The sequence below is a fragment of the Montipora foliosa genome, chromosome 9 (genome assembly GCF_036669935.1).
Source record: "Montipora foliosa isolate CH-2021 chromosome 9, ASM3666993v2, whole genome shotgun sequence".
Classification (NCBI taxonomy): Eukaryota; Metazoa; Cnidaria; class Anthozoa; order Scleractinia; family Acroporidae; genus Montipora; species Montipora foliosa.
This window is the reverse complement of record NC_090877.1, coordinates 30,383,629-30,401,128: the sequence shown is the minus strand read 5'-3', so window position 1 is coordinate 30,401,128 and position 17,500 is coordinate 30,383,629. Positions and strand designations below refer to the sequence as shown.

Here is a 17,500-nt window from a genome sequence, read left to right as displayed (position 1 = left end):
TTGAGACCCTGTTATGCAAGCCATGCATGAGAATGTTACATTTTTCTTGGGAAAAAATTACACCACAATATTTATTTCTTGTATTGTTGTAGTACAGTAGAATGAAAATTAAATGGAGCTGACCTTGCTAGAGTTAGGCAACAACTCTCCATAATTAATTTGATGGTACAGTATTGATGAGCCACATAACAAACCTTCTCCTCCTGAGCCCGGCTGAGATTTAATCGCGCATGTCCTCTTCTTATCCGCCTGTCTACATCGGCCATAATATTCTGGAGGTATCTCAGAAAATCATCTTCATACCTCATTTTCTTGAAACGAGTACTTTCCTGATATCTGTTAAGGTTAAACAAGAATTAACAGAGACATACATGTATTTTAAAAAAAATGGCATTTTTTTGTAGCAGCTTCTTTGCATTTTGTAAATGTAACTAAACTACATGTAAGATGACCATGTAAACCATATATCTGAACAAGGTACAGTACATCTGTATGTTAGAGAAGCCAAAATGTTGGGCCAGTCAACAAAAAATGATGAACTGACACTTCATGTTTCACATGTTTTGGTGATTACACTCCAAAACTTAGAAACAAAATTGTTATACTGCATCTCTCTCTGATGACAGTAAAACCCTACTGAGGGATTAATGACAGAACAAAGGATTCTGTGAATAAAATACAGTCATGATTGTCATCCCCATTTTCATACACATGTAACTATTATCCTGCACATGTATTTCATTATATCATAATTATTGTATATCTTTCTTTACCCTCGGATTTTAGAGTAGCTTGGTGTAGCTAGCATCTCCGAGCATTTATCCTCCCAACCATGATACACCATAGAAGACAGACCACAACACCTGGGACTACATGCCCTACTCTTTGCGAGAAGTGTGTGGGTTATTTTACGTCCCATAGGATTATGAACATTGAAGGGTTGTGAGACTGGGCCTACGACTTATCGTCCTCATCCGAGACTAGAGAGTCTAACCATTTGCAGAATGATGTCATAATACAAACGCAGCACTTTCTCCTCAAAATTTAAAGACCCTGAGAGTTGGTCCAGCCGGAGTTGAACTCACAGCCTCCCTTGTGACAGCCCGGTGCTCAAACAACTGAGCCACCAGTGCCCGGTCTATAATTATACAGTATAAGAACGCTTAACAACTCCGCTTCAATTTTTTAGTAAAATTTCCAGGGGATTTACCTTTCTTTGGACAAAGAGTACAAACCCAAACATCCTGCATAAATTCCCTAACTTTTCCAAAGCTAAACAATTTGACCAAAGAAAAGTACAGTACTGCCCAGAGACAAGTGAATCACCAAATGCCTTTCAAACTGGTCTCCAATCTTGTGTTTGAGTTTCAATGCATTTGCAAGTGCCTTGAATGCAAACCCAAATGTGATGACCAAAGTCTGAATACTTTCTAAAGTATTATTGCATCAAAATAGGTTCATCGATACATTTGAAAAGCAATTGCCCAATTGCTGGCAATTGCTTTGCAAAGTTGAAAAACAAAAAGGTACATGTTTTCAGACTTTTTCATGTTGCATAGCCATGTTATGTATTTACTCACTAACTGAAGTTACACAATAACACTTAAAGTGAGCAAAACAATTCAATGACTATAATTTCCATAATTAACAAGCAAACACTTTTTTTTTGCACTTGCGAACATGCCAATGACAGACATCAGTGAATAGCTTCCCAACATGCAACTACATGAACCTAAAGCACTGAGGACAGTGATTTTGTCCACATTTGTAGTGGTCTATTGCTTCATAAAAAAAAATTATTTGAGATAAAATTGTACATGATGATGTAGTGAAAAGACTAATGTGTTGCACTGTTTTAGCATGGATAAAAAATTGCTTCATAAAAAAATTTATTTGAGATAAAATTATACATGACGATGTAGTGACAAGAACAATGTGTTCCACGGTTTTAGCATGAATAATAAATTTTAAATTTAAATTTTAACATATGTATGAAAACAACCAAATTAAATGGTTCAGTTTTTAACTCTCCAATTGTTCCCAAAAACAATCCTCTTAATACCGAGCGAACTGAACGAACCTTCAGTTCCTTGCAAGATACATGTAAATTTAATCAACTTCAGTAGAGAGGGGAGGAAAGGTCACCATACCACAAAAGCTCAACATCACACAAACCACGATTTCGTGGCATATGGGCATTACAACAAGTATTATTTTTACCAATACAGAAAGAATCCTAGCTACACATATTTCTACATAAAAGTCTGAGAAGGCTTATGAAAATATCAAACGAGGAGAATCGCAACCGGGCTAACATCAGCACCATCAGTGAGCAAAATCAATCTTCTGGCGGCGCTGGAAGTTCATCGGCCACATTATCAGAATGGATCCCAATAAACATCCCAAGACAGCATTAATGAGGGCTCCAGAGGCAAGAAGTCGTGGCAGACTGAAAGAGACTTGGCGGAGAACCACAGAAAAAGAAAGAACAGCATTGGGTTTTATCTCATGGAACGAGGCAACCTTAACTAGTCCTAGCCCTAGTCCATATGCAGTTGCATGTTACACATATATAAACAATGTCTTTTCAATTTGTCTGCTCATTAAGACATGTTACAGTTTCAAAAACCCTTTCGCTAGCCTGGAGATCTTGGTGGTACAGTATATCGATTAGGTGTTATTTGATACAAGAAATTGGTAGAAACAAAACTACATGTAACCTCAGAACCTCAGTCAATAACGGTTCTCTCTAGCTGATTAAACGTGAGAATTTTTTCCTTGTTTCTAAGGATTTCTTTTGCGACTCCCCTGCAGTCAACTTGCATTGATTGATAATCATGCATTGTTTACTTTGTCTCACTCAAATTACATGCATGTATCGACAACACAATTTAAAGGTGCTAAACTGAACAACAAATGCATTGAATGAAAAGAAACTAATTTGCAAACTCGTTGACTAAGATTCATTATCAATGCCTTTGATGGTTTGCTTATCTTTGAGCATTACTGTAATACCCTTGGTAGTTGATCTGTAACTTAGCAGGGATATTTTTTGAAACCTTTTTATAGCTTGCTGAGCTATATCTTTTCTTGTGGTGTAATGCTTTTTTAAATGACTGAAATAATATATGAAATGAATCACATATTGAACTGGGGAAATGAAATCAAGTGCTTTTTTAAATGAATGAAATGAATCACATACTGAACTGCAGAAATGAAATCAAGTGAAGCTATGATTCTCGCAGTTATGAATGCAATTGTATAGAGAAACCTGACAAATTCAGGACACCAACGGGGCTCAAACCCTGGACATTGTGATACCAGTGCGACGCTCCAACCAACTGAGTTCTGAAACCACTGACATTGGGAGCTGGTCATTTGTGGATTCTAATGTTCCCGTGATGAATGAATCAACGAATGAAATATGACCGTCCAGATGAAAAGGATTCTTAGACCATTTCTTCCCAAATGCGTTTCAAAACAGTGTTTCAAACAAATTTAAATGTTTTATTCAACAGCGTTTCATCGCGTTCCAAACACAAGCATCACATTTCATTGTATTTCAAACAGAATAATTAACATGTGCATAATAATAATTACTGGGTTGCCTATGGGCAAACCCAGTCGAGGTCTGCGTTTTGTTTGTTTGTTTTCTTTTTTTTTTTTTTCCCGTGTCGGTAAAAGTCTTGCCTGTCACTCCCCTGGTAAGTGGTGTCTTTGTGGATAGAGCTTTCTGCAAGTATTTTCTTAGGATCGAGAGGGTAGTGGAACTGCTTAGATTTCTCTGATGGACACAGTAGAATCATTAACTTAGCCTGCAATGGCGTCGAAAGTCATGTAACCTGAATGGCGTTTTAGTGGATCCTTAAACAAAATATACCCTTATGGAGCTCAATAATGGAAAGTCAGTTGGATAAAATAGGCAGGAATCTCAAAAGCGATGAGCACTGGACTTCGACAACAATCTATCGCCCGTCGAGACGAAATCAAAGTGAGCTGTAATATTTACCTGAAGTTCATGGTAATTTGACACGATTGAGTTTCTTGTCTTCATGCACGCAATGAAATAGGAAGAGGTTTTCGCCTCTAAGAGCAAATATGTTGTTTGTTTCAATAAATATTTTGCTGGAAAAGGATTCTGTGGTATTTTCTGCCTTTGTGAATTATAATATCATGTTGTGTATTGAATTTTCGAGCTTAAGGTTCAAATGTGCTATGGGAGAAGTTTTTTAGTATTGCTCTGTAAGCAGGAAGTGTAGCTAGTAAGGGTTCACAGGCCTGTTGGAAGCGTGCTTGAGTTTCAATAAAATGAGCCCCAAAATCAGTGAAAACTTGTGACGCAGATGAATAACAAAGTAGCTGCTATTTCCAAAATGATGGAATTACCTGGTGATAAATAACGTCGTACGCGTCTTGGAGAGTAAATTTTGACTTTACATAAACAAGAGTTGGGCCATTGTGATCTTTGTTTTGACTTCGCTCATTTCATTGTCAACCTTTATAACACTTGACAGAAAAAGAAACTTACAAAAACCCGGTATCTTGCCATCATTTGACACAGATGCTTCACTGTTTGGCGAGTAAACATGCCGCGGTAACTTAATCACGGCGCCCGCTGAATTCCGGCCATGTCACTTTCGATTATGCAATTTACTTGAACGTAGCAAAAATCTCCCAAAATGTTTGTCGCTGATCGTAACTTTTTATATTCTATATTCACGATTCAAAATTAATGTTGTTTTCATGTCGTAAATATTTTATTCTCGATCGACCGTCCGGGAAACTTCCTTCTGCTCTTTCTGAAAACTGTGTATCAATAGTTATTTGCTTTTTCATCAATATTTGTTTTGCATAAAGCAAGCTAACAGAATCTGTACCTTGCTGAGTTCGCATTTGTTAGCGTTAATAGTATTTTTAGTCAGATGTTTCTGTTTTTTATGAGGGGTTTACTGTTTTGGTCTCCCATCCTAACACTAACCCCGCGAAACAGGGCTTGACTTCAGTGAAGTTTAGTATTACAAAGCTTTCAGATGCTGAGAGGGCACACTTGTGGTGAAAAGAAATTGTGAGGGAACTTGAAAATTATCAACATGTCAGCCCAGAAGCCAATGTTTCTCGCTTCTCTTTTATTATTTTGTTATTCTTCAGAGACTGGAATGCTGTATTTCAATACCACACAATTCAGTGCCTTCTGATTTTCTGTAGCACGTACCACAGGCAAACCAGTGTATGCTTCACAGAAGCATCTAGTTTTAATATGAGTCAGATCTTCTGCATGAATTTCCCGAGCAGACATTATAAGTTTTGTCAAATATGAATGAACTTCACTTTTTTTTAGACACATTTCTGAAGCTAAATAATTTAAAGTGCCATTATGATGAGATTTGCATCTTCCCTTCTAAGCCATTTAAGGAAATAAACATGCGGTCTGTCTGAGAACAAGAATGCTGTTTACCATTTTCAAATCTCTTTTTGTTTGGGAGATATTCAAGTTTGTAAAATATGCAAATTAGCCAAGTGATGGATGTCAAAAGCTCAACCGAATTTTGATCAAATATGATCATGAAAAATATTTCACCCAATTTGTATCAGAAATACTTGATTCTTTGCAGTAAGATTCCAGTAGATGTGCTTAACAATATGAGCAAACAATTTGTGTTACCATGGCAACATACTAGGTTCCAGGCCTCCCTAATATTAAAGGCTTTACAGGCCACCTTTAGCATTCTATTTTGAGATTTGCCAATAGTGCCTCACCTGCATGATCCTGCAAGCATATAAAGATATTACATGTAGGTTGAGTTTGTGGCCTTGTTCAATGTTTTTCTAGCTTAAGGAGGCTCGAAATAGTTTCTCCTTTTTTCAAACAAACGAGATGCTTCCGTGTAGCATACACTGGGTTGCCTGTGATACGTGTCACAGAAAATCAGAAGGCACTGAATTGTGTGGTATTGAAATACAGCATTCCAGCTTCCAGTCTCCGAAGAATAACAAATAAAAGAGAAGCAAGAAACACTGGCTTCTGGGCTGACATGTTGATAATTTCAAGTTCCCTCACAACTTCTTTTCACCACAAGTGTGCCCTCTGAGCATCTGACAGATTTGTTATACTAAAGTTCACTGAAGTTCATCCCTCCCCGGCAGGGTTAGTGTCAGGATGGGAGACCAAAACAATAAACCCCTCATAAAACAGAAGCATCTGACTAAAAATACTATTAATGCTAACAAATGCGAACTCAGCAAGGTACAGATTTTGTTAGCTTGCTTTATGCAAAACAAATATTGATGCAAAAGCAAATAACTATTGATACACAGTTTTTAGAAAGAGCAGAAGGAAGTTTCTGGGACAGTCGATCGAGAATAAAATATTTACGACATGAAAACAACATTAATTTTGAAGTGTGAATATAGAATATAAAAAGTTAAGATCAGCAACAAACATTTTGGGAGAATTTTGCTACGTTCAAATAAATCGCAAAATCGAAAGTGACATAGCCGGAATTCAGCGGGCGCCGTGATTAAGTTACCGCGCCATGTTTACTCGCCAAACAGTGAAGTATCTGTGTCAAATGATGGCAAGATACCAGGTTTTTGTAAGTTTCTTTTTGTGTCAAGTGTTATAAAGTTTGACAATGAAATGAGCGAAGTCAAAACAAAGATCACAATCGCCCAACTCTTGTTTATGCAAAGTCAAAATTTACTCTCCAAGACGCGTACGACGGTATATTTTATCACCAGGTAATTCCATCATTTTGGAAATAGCAGCTACTTTATTATTCATCTGTGTCACAATTTTTCACTGATTTTGGGGCTCATTTTGTTGAAACTCAAGCACGCTTCCAACAGGCCTGTGAACCCTTCCTGCTTACAGAGCAATACTAAAAAACTTCTCCCATATCACATTTCAACCTTAAGCTCGAAAATTCAATACACATGATATTATAATTCACAAAGGCAGAAAATACCACAGAATCCTTTTCCAGCGAAAAATTTATTGAAACAAACAACATATTTGTTCTTAGAGGCGAAAACCTCTTCCTATTTCATTGTGTGTGCGTGAAGACAAGAAACTCAATCGTGTCAAATTTAATACCATGTACTTCAGGTTTCCTGAAGAACCTTTTCCTTGAATAACAAGAAAATGCTTGCCTGTATATCCAATTGACTTGCCATTATTGAGCTTCATAAGGGTATATTTTGTTCAAAGATCCACTAAAACGCCATTTGCGTTACATGACTTTCGACGCCATTGCAGGCTAAGTTAATGATGCTACTGTGTCCACCAGAGAAATCTACGCAGTTCCACTATCCTCTCGATCCTAAGGAAATACGCGCAGAAGGCTCTATGCACAAAGACACCACTTACCAGGGGAGTGACAGGCAAGACTTTTACCGACACGGAAAAAACAAAAATAATAAAATAAAATAAAATAATAAAAATAAAACAAACAAACTAAACGCAGACCTCGACTGGGTTTGCCATACTGGCAACCCAATAATAAACATACCGTAAACGTCCATGTATAAGCCGCACTTTTTTTCACAAAATTGAAGCCAAAAATCAAGGGTGTGGCTTATCCATGGATACATCTGTGTTTGGAGTTTTAAAAACCCTAATTAACATTCATACAACTTCTTAAGATCTCAGTAAAGAAACATAAAAGAAACTGAGAGCATGTTGCTGTTGTTCATCGCCTTTTTAATGAGTGGTGTCTCCTAAAGGAGCCGCTTGTGTCTTCAAGTGTTTATCCGCAAATCTTGCTCTCCAAGAGTTCTTTCAAGCGATTAATTTTCGTTTTACTCGAAACAAGTAAACACCAACCTACAAGGAATCTCCATTCCTCTGCACAGCTGTTTGCAGTGACGTCTTCAGCCAGTCACTTTCACGCTTTTCTTTCCGCCATGTGCGATAAAATACCACAAAATTCGCGAGTACTCGCGAGGTAAATGGCCGACTGTTTCGTTGTCCTTGACCACAACGGCAAATTTGTCGACTGCGATATCAAGCTCCTGATCTGCATGATGATCTGTTGCGGGTACATCTTTATAGACGTAGTCATAATACCCAGGCCCTGGCCCAGACTCCTCCCACTTTTAAAGCTTGGCTACTAAGCACTCGTTCACTTTGTTTCAATATCGAAGGAATTTCAACTTTATGGTGAAACCTTGATTGTTTGTCCTTGTTGGTTTATAGCAATAGAACGTTACTGGAACTTCAAACTTTATTGTATTACATTTTTTTCCAAAATCTGCGCTTCTAAATTCGGGGTGCGGCTTATCTACGGATGCGGCTTATACATGGACGTTTACCATAGTGTGCTTAGATACAGTTAGGGTAATCATATCAAGATAAAATTTGGCCAGGGTATTAAATACTCATCATAGATTTCTCACAATACATTTTCCTCCAAAATAACGTTACCATGGCAACGATATAAGGCACTTCTTTGAGCCTTAAAATCAAGATATATTGTCTTTTTTTAAAAAATGGGATTGTGAAATCTTCCCATTCAGTGTTACCAGATAATGTTAGAAACAATCTCTAAAATATTTAAAATTTAACAAAATCTGTAGGTCAGTTTTCCAGAAAAATAAGTTTTTTTGAAATGTCTCTAATTTTTTTTTCACCTACGGATTTTTTTTAAATTTGAAAGGCAAACGGTTTAAGTTAATCTAAGCTAACTTGCAAGAAATGAAGTTGCAAAATCACAAAAAATGAGGGGGTTACAAGATCAGCATTTACGCATGCGTCACCGGCTCATTCGAGGCCGCGCGCGAGTGGCGTTACGGGCCAACACAAACGGATTTAAGTGACCATTAAACCGTTTGTGAAGAATTTTCGTAGTTTTCGTGTATAGGAGATGTCTATTTATCTTCCTTATATAAAGGAATTAGCAGAAAAATGAGCGAAATTAGCGGTATGTTTATTTCTAGTGACCTGCAAATATTTCCAAACGGTAAACAGCATTTTTAATCTTTCCTGGTATTGTGTGTGATAAAACTAAAAATTCAAGGGATAAAAATTTGATCGTGATAGCACTTTGAATCATGAGCTAACCCGAGCAGCTTACGAATTGCGAGTGTGGCTTATGCGCGTGTGCTCAGCTGAAAACCCTTTCGAGCCTCCTTAAATTCCCCAAAAATATTAAAATCAGGTTGGAGGGGACGGGAAAAGAGTGAATTGTCATGGAAACTAATTTCTTTATAGTCGTAGGTGTGTTGCCTGCAGAACTATTAGCCCACAAAGTTTCAATGGTCTCTGCTGTAAATTGACCAAGATACAATGTAGCTCTATTTATATACTTGATGTTATATTTTGGTTGAGGGAATGACGTCATCAGTCTTCTCATTTGCATATTTTACACATTCAAACTTAAATATCTCCGGAACCAATGCAAATATTTCCAAACGGTAAACAGCATTTTTAATCTTTCCTGGTATTCTATGTGATAAAACTAAAAATTCAAGGGATAAAAATTTGATCGTGATGGCACTTTAAGGACCTTCAAAATGGAAAGGGAACGAAAGTACCGATTCAAAACGTTCACTGGATACAACTTGTACGATTTTGTTACGTGTGAAGATCTCAACTCCTTTCCATGTTTAGTTTCCTTCCGCGCACAAATGACACAATGCTGCTACAACAGGGTCATGCAACACTCTTCAATGAACATTTTTTTGTAGGGAACTGTGAAACAATCCATTTTTCACATAAATGAAGAACTTGGTGTACATACGTGCGCCTGGATACAACTTGTACGATTTTGTTACGTGTGAAGATCTCAACTCCTTTCCATGTTTAGTCTCCTTCCGCGCACAAATGACACAATGCTGCTACAACAGGGTCATGCAACACTCTTCAATGAACATTTTTTTGTAGGCAACTGTGAAACAATCCATTTTTCACATAAATGAAGAACTTGGTGTACATACGTGCGCCTGGGCTGTGATCCATTCAATACTGCAGGGCATGAGTCTGTTACGTTATCAAAGGAATGCGCTGTGTATCCAAGTTGGATCTCATGATGTGCAGCACAGTTATTTACCAGAGTGCTCTTATGCTTGCAAATAATTAATTTTCAGAAGAGTTAAGTTAAAAAAAAAATTGATGAATGAACGATGAAACTTGGAGACAGACAAAGGGACAGACGTTCAAAGGGAAAGTGTCACACTTCATTTTGAGGAGTTAATTTGGCAAGATAGGGGTGACTAAGTCAATTCGCGTAGCGCAAGAATAATCGAAGCGTAAATTTCTGGCATATATTAGGAACTAATGTGTTACGCAAAATCAATCAATTTCGCGTATAAATTATCTCTATGCAGTTGCGTGAGTAAGCAAAAGCAATTTTTGATTTGTTAAATTGTATGGGAATCATCTAAATTGCAAACGTTCTCAACTCGATAAGGCATAAATTATCTGAAGCATTTGATTCTTTGACCATCGGGTTAAAATTTGCATTTAAAATTTTCAGTGCGAGTCTCCACAAGGAAACACAAACCTAAGATTATTATTATCTTGAAAATGCGTACATAATATGAAAACTTACTTTCCTTACAAAAGCGCTTGATTCACGGTTTGTCGATCGGCGAACAAAGCTTTGTAAACAATGAAATGTGCTCACCAATTGCCACATTTTCACATACGAAGATACTGCAATTTACTATAGGCACATTTTCTTCGAACATTGGCCTTTCACAAACACCTTTTACGGTTAAAATTTAAAACAAAAAGTCAATTAAAATCACGCACGAACGTCAAGCCACTGCACTTACAGATTTCTTACCATCGCGCCTGACATGATTCCTGTAGTGTGCGATGCGAATCGTGTCACGTGCGAGGGTGGTAACTTACGTTTGAGCAGTACTGTATACATTTAGTGAAACGCTTCTGCCCAGAAGGCTTCAATGATGCTGAGGAGATCATGCTTACTTTAAGGGCCAGGTTTTTCTTCCAAGATATCACTGGCAAAATGGATGTACATTTGTACATTATCTCCCCGTGGTTGATTGAAGAGTCTAACAAAAAGGTGTCGTTGCTGTCTGGAATGTCTCTCTGTACTGTAACAGTTGTTACGTAACGGTACTTTGGAAAGTCAGAAACATGCTCCCTGAAAATCCTGCATGGCAACATCAAGTTAGGCGGGAGAGAAAAGCCTGTAGAGATTGACGTGGCTGATCAAAACGCGGCCATTCAAAACGCAGTTCTGACTACATGTACATAACCAATCAAAATTTGTGTGATGTCACAGCTGTGTTTCCATACTCTCACCTAAACACCGCTATTGACCAATGAGAGTGCACGTACTATCCTAATTAGTTATAAATTAAAATAAAAAGAACGAACGTCAGCATTGTGTTAACATGAAATAGAATTACATGCCAGTTTGCAATGAACTACACTGTATAGGGCGATTCAAAATGCTTTTGATGAATGATATTGTGTCAGTTTTACCTGAGTTTGAAGTTTGTTGTTTTAGTAGCAAAACATTTGTGTAATGTTTTGTCGGTCTCTAGCCGACTGTCGGTAACTCGTCATTTTTGTAGCAAAACGTTTGTGTAATGTTTTGTCGATGTCTAGCCAACGGTCGGTAACTTGTCAGTAACCTGTTGGCAATGTGTTGGTGTCGACCAACAGTCGACCGATTGAAGGTGGAGGTGAGCTGTTCTTCACATTTACTAAAATAATACCTTCAAAATTTATGTGATATTGCGGTATTTTAGAAATAGTCGCTTTGGTTTGGAAACAGTGTTTACTTTTTACAGTGAATTGTCACGCATGGCCCAGCAGAATCTGCAAGATCTCTTCGAGATCACCGAAAATTGATTGTAATCTCAGAAGTCTTTCACAAAATCTTGCTGCAAATTGCAGTTCACTGTTGACAGATGTAGCACAGGTTGGCATTTCAAACACAGATAAAACACTTTCCTTCGTTTCAAACACCTTGGGTTTCAAATGCGTTCCGAACACAAACGCACTAGAAACGCTTTGTGGCTAAGCATCCTTTTCATCTGGACGGTCACAAATGATATGTTTCAGGTCCAGAAAGGAATTTGTCAAAGTACATCACCACCTACAGCTGTACCAGGTTCAATAATTAACAATTATTCGCCGAAGGCGAAGTGATTATCGTGAATATTCACCGATAATCACTGAGCCTGACAATTTAGCATAAATACACAGGTGATTATTTCAAAAAGGGAAAAAAAAAACATTTCAACTCGAAATCATCTTCACTTACAGTGGCAAAACGACTACTGGCAGCCATTTTGTCCGTCGAGGTGATTATCGGCTGATAATCCGAGATAGCGAGCCAGTGAGAGCGTGCGATTTTGTATAATCACCTGTGTATTTATACTAATAATAATTATTGAGCAGCAATCTACATGTACAGTATCAAGTACAATGTACGGCATCTGTGAATTTTCAACTCATGTTGAATTTATTTCAAACATGTACAGTATGTACTTACTCCTTTCTCAGCCTTTCATCGTGTGCCTTTTCACAAGGCCCTGCAAGTAAACATTAAAAATTAACATGTAATGTAAAGCTGTATCCTACTCAGTGCTTTGGGACAATGTTTCAGATAAGAGGGTGTAATGTAAAATCTCAAGAAAAGCTGGATACCTGTGTCAAGGATATCAAGTCATGAAGTGTTATACACTAGAAGCCAAGTACATGTATCAAATCCCAAAAAACAAGACCTACTGTACATGTACGGCTATAAAGTCTCCAGAAGGACCTGTTCAAATAACACACTCTGAGGGTACATGTAGGCTTCCTTTTAAACTCATCTGGAACACAGAACATTTAGATCTATGTACTGGAATGAGCATCAACATAAATTATTCTCAGTAACTACGAGCTTCAACAAAAAGCCTGGAAAAGTTTAAAAAGATTTAGGAATGTTCACCACTACAAGTTTGCCTCCACAGTATTGCCTCTTGATTAATTTGATCACTGTTAATCTACTAAAAAATAGACCCAACCACAGACATAAAAAACAGCCACTTAATCATGTCCCAGGTGGCCATGAAATGAAAGAAAGTGGCCCGGCTGGCCACCAAGCACTGGAGTTAAGTTTCAGCCCTACAACGGCTTAAGAAAATAACATAAAATTAATGTTTGATCATCTACAATAATGCACCAATCAAAAAGAAACTTCAACCCTGTATAATTATGATGATGCTGTTTTTACCAGACTTGAGTTAATACAAAAACACAACTTTCATATTAAAACTATTAAAAATAACTTGAATTAGCGGGACAACGTCAATAAGCAAGTGTAAATGCTCTAACTCTGAAATAGAGAAAAGGTTGTTTAACGAGGGTTTCAGGGGCTTTCTACACTGCTCTAACGTGGGTTAGTTTCTTCTTTTTTAAATGCATCAACCACATTAATTTTGGACTTCTTCAACACTCAAGCAACATTTCTTTGCGAGATGTAACACATTTTCTCCTTCAGCACAGCCTTGCTTGAAAGCTTCCTCAATAAGGACACTCGGTGGTAATATTTAAGCACTCTCTACTTTTCATACACACTACACAACTTTTGAAGACCTTTTTTGTTAGCCAATCACTCACAGCTGCTAGATCTTTTCCTTTAACCCATTAACTCCAGGGGGTTCCCAGATATTAGACAGAGAAAAATACTAAGTATGGCAGGTTTAGGTCAGTTCAGGGGTGAAAGGGTTAAACTCTTCCATCTTGTCCAAACACATGTTTATAGCTGTTAGCGCCTTCGGTGCCCAAAAGAAAAAAAAAATTCCAGGCTCAAATCTCCCTTGAAAGTTGATGGTAAAACATGACCTGACACCATGTGTGATTTACATGTACTTTGCATTAGCACAATTCAGTGTTCGGCTAAAGAAATCCCCAACATTTGCACAGAAAGAACACTAAAAACATAAGGTATGAGCAAATTCTTTTTGAAACCGAATGATTGAAATAAATAAAACTAACTTTAGAGCAATTTAACACAAGGGAGTTGTTTCTTGTTTCCAAATAAGTTCTTTGCAAAAGACAGTAATCAGCAAAGTGCTTTCCATTTCACATTGTTTTGTGGGATTTAAAGGCCCAGTTTCACCCGAGACGCAAAGCGATTGTTTGTTATTGTTTTGAATCTCAAATAGCGCATTCTGATTGGCCAACTATTTTTGTCACGCCAGTTTGTGCTGTTGAAAACAAGGAACATTGCCATTAGCCTGATCGTTGTGAGGTTTACCGGGTGATTTTAAGAAATAAAACCGCTAAAATTCCCTAATTTACAGTTCAGCTATTCAGCAAAAGGAATAGAACAATTCTGAAGCTAACGAGCTAGGTGACTTTATTTCAGTGCTGAAATGCAACACTTACTTTAAATTTAAAATTTATTTTTATCTTTATTTTTTTATTTTCCTCCATTTATTTATTTTACATTTACATTGTATTACAAAATTTGAAGATGACAATGCTATTTGTGGAATTAAATATCAGGTTACAAGAATAAATGGAGAGGGCAAGATATAGTTAAACTAATTACATGCCCTTTGATTAAATTACAGTTTTATTTAGGTTAAAAGAGAAAAAAGAGAAGTATGAACTCTACAACAACTATGAAAAATATATAAAGAGAGGAAAAGAGAAAACACAGACACACACACACAAATATATATATATAGCTCTTTGGCATTACAAAGCTTTTGCTTTCATGTCCAAATTGAGCACTCTACTGGGATGAGTCATTGCCACTAGCAATTGCGCATGCTCACTAGCTCGCTAGTTTGAGCACTCTGGCATGGCTTAGATGTACCACATGTGTGGGACATTTGGGGTGGCTTTATAAGCTTCACCTTCATCCCAGACATCAGCACTGCACTGATGAGGCCCAGAAGGCCGAAACAGTACTGTCTGCAGTTATATATATATAATATAAGATACATATGATAACATTGGAGAGTCGGCGTGGTGATGATTAATACTGAGCAAGATAATACTGTATTTACCCGTGTATAAATCGACCTTTTATGGCCTCAAAAGAAGCTCCAAAAATCGCCCTCAACTTATACACTGGTCAAAAATTTTGAGCCAAGTTCTAGCTATGTAATTTATTCAAAATTAACATAATAATGTTGTCTTGGGCATAACGAACGCAGTGGACAAAAGCCAACAAAAGACTTCAAAATGAATGTACGCAATTCCAGTTGAAATGAAAAAGGATTTGTCCAAATCTAAATGTTGAAGATACTCACAAGCACAAATATGAAATAGACACTGAAAATTTTCGTTTTCCAAAGGTGGAAAGCTCTAAAAGGCATTTCTGTTTCTTCAAATAAACGCGATCATTCAACAGCTTAGTAACCTAGAGCAATACCTCGTGTTTGCGTGCAAGCATTGTCACTCATGTTGCGTGAAAATGCTGGTTGGTTGGTAATGATTGTTTTTTATTCTTTATACAAACCTGGCCGATTTAAATGCTTTTGCAAACTTTGTATTGCTTGGTTTATGAGTTTTGTTTGTTATAAGTTAAGGACCAATTAAACCTTGCACATTTTCGCATTGTTTGCAAGTTATTTTCAAAGATCGAATCCTGCTTCTGTGATGTTGTGCTTATCCTTTAAACCCCTTTAACGAAACAGGTTAGTTTGAGGTTTACTTGTTCAATTTTCTGAGAACTTTTTCGAAACTCATGGACAAAATGCCCGCATATACAACAACGGCTGAACCACAAAACTATTAAGCACTTGAGGCCCTAATTTTTTTGTGTATCCACATTTCCAGAAATCGAAGAATACAAGATTAGTGTCCCAGTAACATTTAACAAAGAAATTAAAAAATTGCCTTTTTTGCCATCAAAAATGGGGGGTCGACTTATACACGGGTAAATACGGTAGTTGAAAAGTGCTCTTTTGAACGATTTTTTAGTTGTCTTTTCGCGTATAGATAAGGGAATATCATTCCAATAATAACATCCTATAACTGTTGGGCAGAATTTTCTTATATCTATTGTAAAGCTACTAGGATTTAGGTGTTGCAGGGATGCACTTCTTGTATCATAATTATATTGCTCAGATACCAAGGCCAATGTGAAATTAGATGGCTTTTTATCTACATGTACTAAGTGATCATAAATCAGTTGGCAGGTATTTAGCTTAGCAATGTCAGGGAGCTTAATTAGGCCAAGGTTTACATAATGAGGCCTAATATGATCTCGAAGTGGAACTCTTACAGCTTGGTTTTGCAGCTTTAACAATTGATAATGGAGCTTCGTAATTATTACCCCACATAAAGTATTTAATGTTATACGACTGCTCAAGATATTGGTCGCAATTTTTAGAGGAAAGTGTAAGTTAGAATTAACTTTTTGTCTCAGATGGAAAACTAGGTATTTTGTTTTACTTAAATTCAGAGTTAATCTGTTAGAACAAAGCCATTCATAAATTGCTGGCAATTCAGAATTTATTAACTGTAGCAATAAATCTAGGTCCTTACCAGCCACAGTCAGCGACGTATCATCGGCAAATAGTCTTATGGAAAAGTAGTTCGTTGCATTAACAATATCATTTATATCAACTAGAAAAAGAACCGGACCTAAGATCGACCCTTGGGGTACTCCTGAGTTTATTTCTAGGAAGTCAGATTCAACGCCATTAACAAACACTTTTTGCTTCCTTTTGTTTAGGTAAGAACGAAGCCACTTGTTTTCAATGTCTTGTATGCCATAAACGTCAAGTTTTGATAATAGGATATAATGGTTGACCGTATCGAATGCTTTACTTAGGTCTAGAAATATGGAAATGGCATAGTTTCCTTCGTCAAGGGCTTTTGTTATCTCATCTATAAGGTCTACCAAGCAGTCAACCGTGGTCATGCCAGATCTAAAGCCATATTGATTTGGTACCAAAATATCTTCATAGGTGAGATAAAATGATAATTGGTTAAGAATGCATCACTCAAAAATTTTACTTAGTGCTGAAAGGACTGATATGGGACGATAGTTATTGCATGAAGAACGAGAGCCTTGTTCAAAGATTGGTATAACTTTGGCAATTTTCAAGATATCAGAAAATATGCCATGTTTAAGTGACAAATTTATGACATGTGTCAGCAGTTGAAATATTTCAAGTGCAGCAGAGGATAATAAGAGCGGATGTACGTTATCATAACCAAAAGATTTCTTTGTGTCAATACTTTCTAACAGAACATAAACCTCAGTTTCATTTACCTGAGCCAAGCAAAAGGTTGATTTTTTCCTCTTCATATAGGTTGAGTAGTGGTGATCTGCTTTAGGCAATTTCGATGCAAGTTCAGTTGGAACATTGCAGAAGTACCTGTTAATAGCATTTGATATTGAAGATGGATGCTGGAGATCTTTATCCTTAACTTTCAGATTGTCAATGTTCGAGTATGGCCGCTTTTTATTGATTATAAGGTTAACATTATCCCATATTTTTTTGGTTTTTGCTGAGTCCTTAAGTACACTATCGTAGCATAAGGTATGAAGGGCTTTTTTAATTGAGACAA

At 37.0% G+C, this 17,500-nt stretch overlaps 1 protein-coding gene across 1 annotated transcript in view; it reads right to left on the bottom strand.

The window, feature by feature from the left end:
* Positions 1-17,500, bottom strand: part of LOC137970115 (luc7-like protein 3) — a 44,790-nt gene that overhangs the window by 24,648 nt on the left and 2,642 nt on the right. The window contains exons 3-4 of the mRNA XM_068816594.1: positions 12,471-12,510; positions 195-336 (exon numbers count right to left, since the gene is read on the bottom strand). Coding sequence (XP_068672695.1) covers positions 195-336; positions 12,471-12,510 — 182 coding nt within the window. The remainder of the gene's footprint in view (positions 1-194; positions 337-12,470; positions 12,511-17,500) is intronic.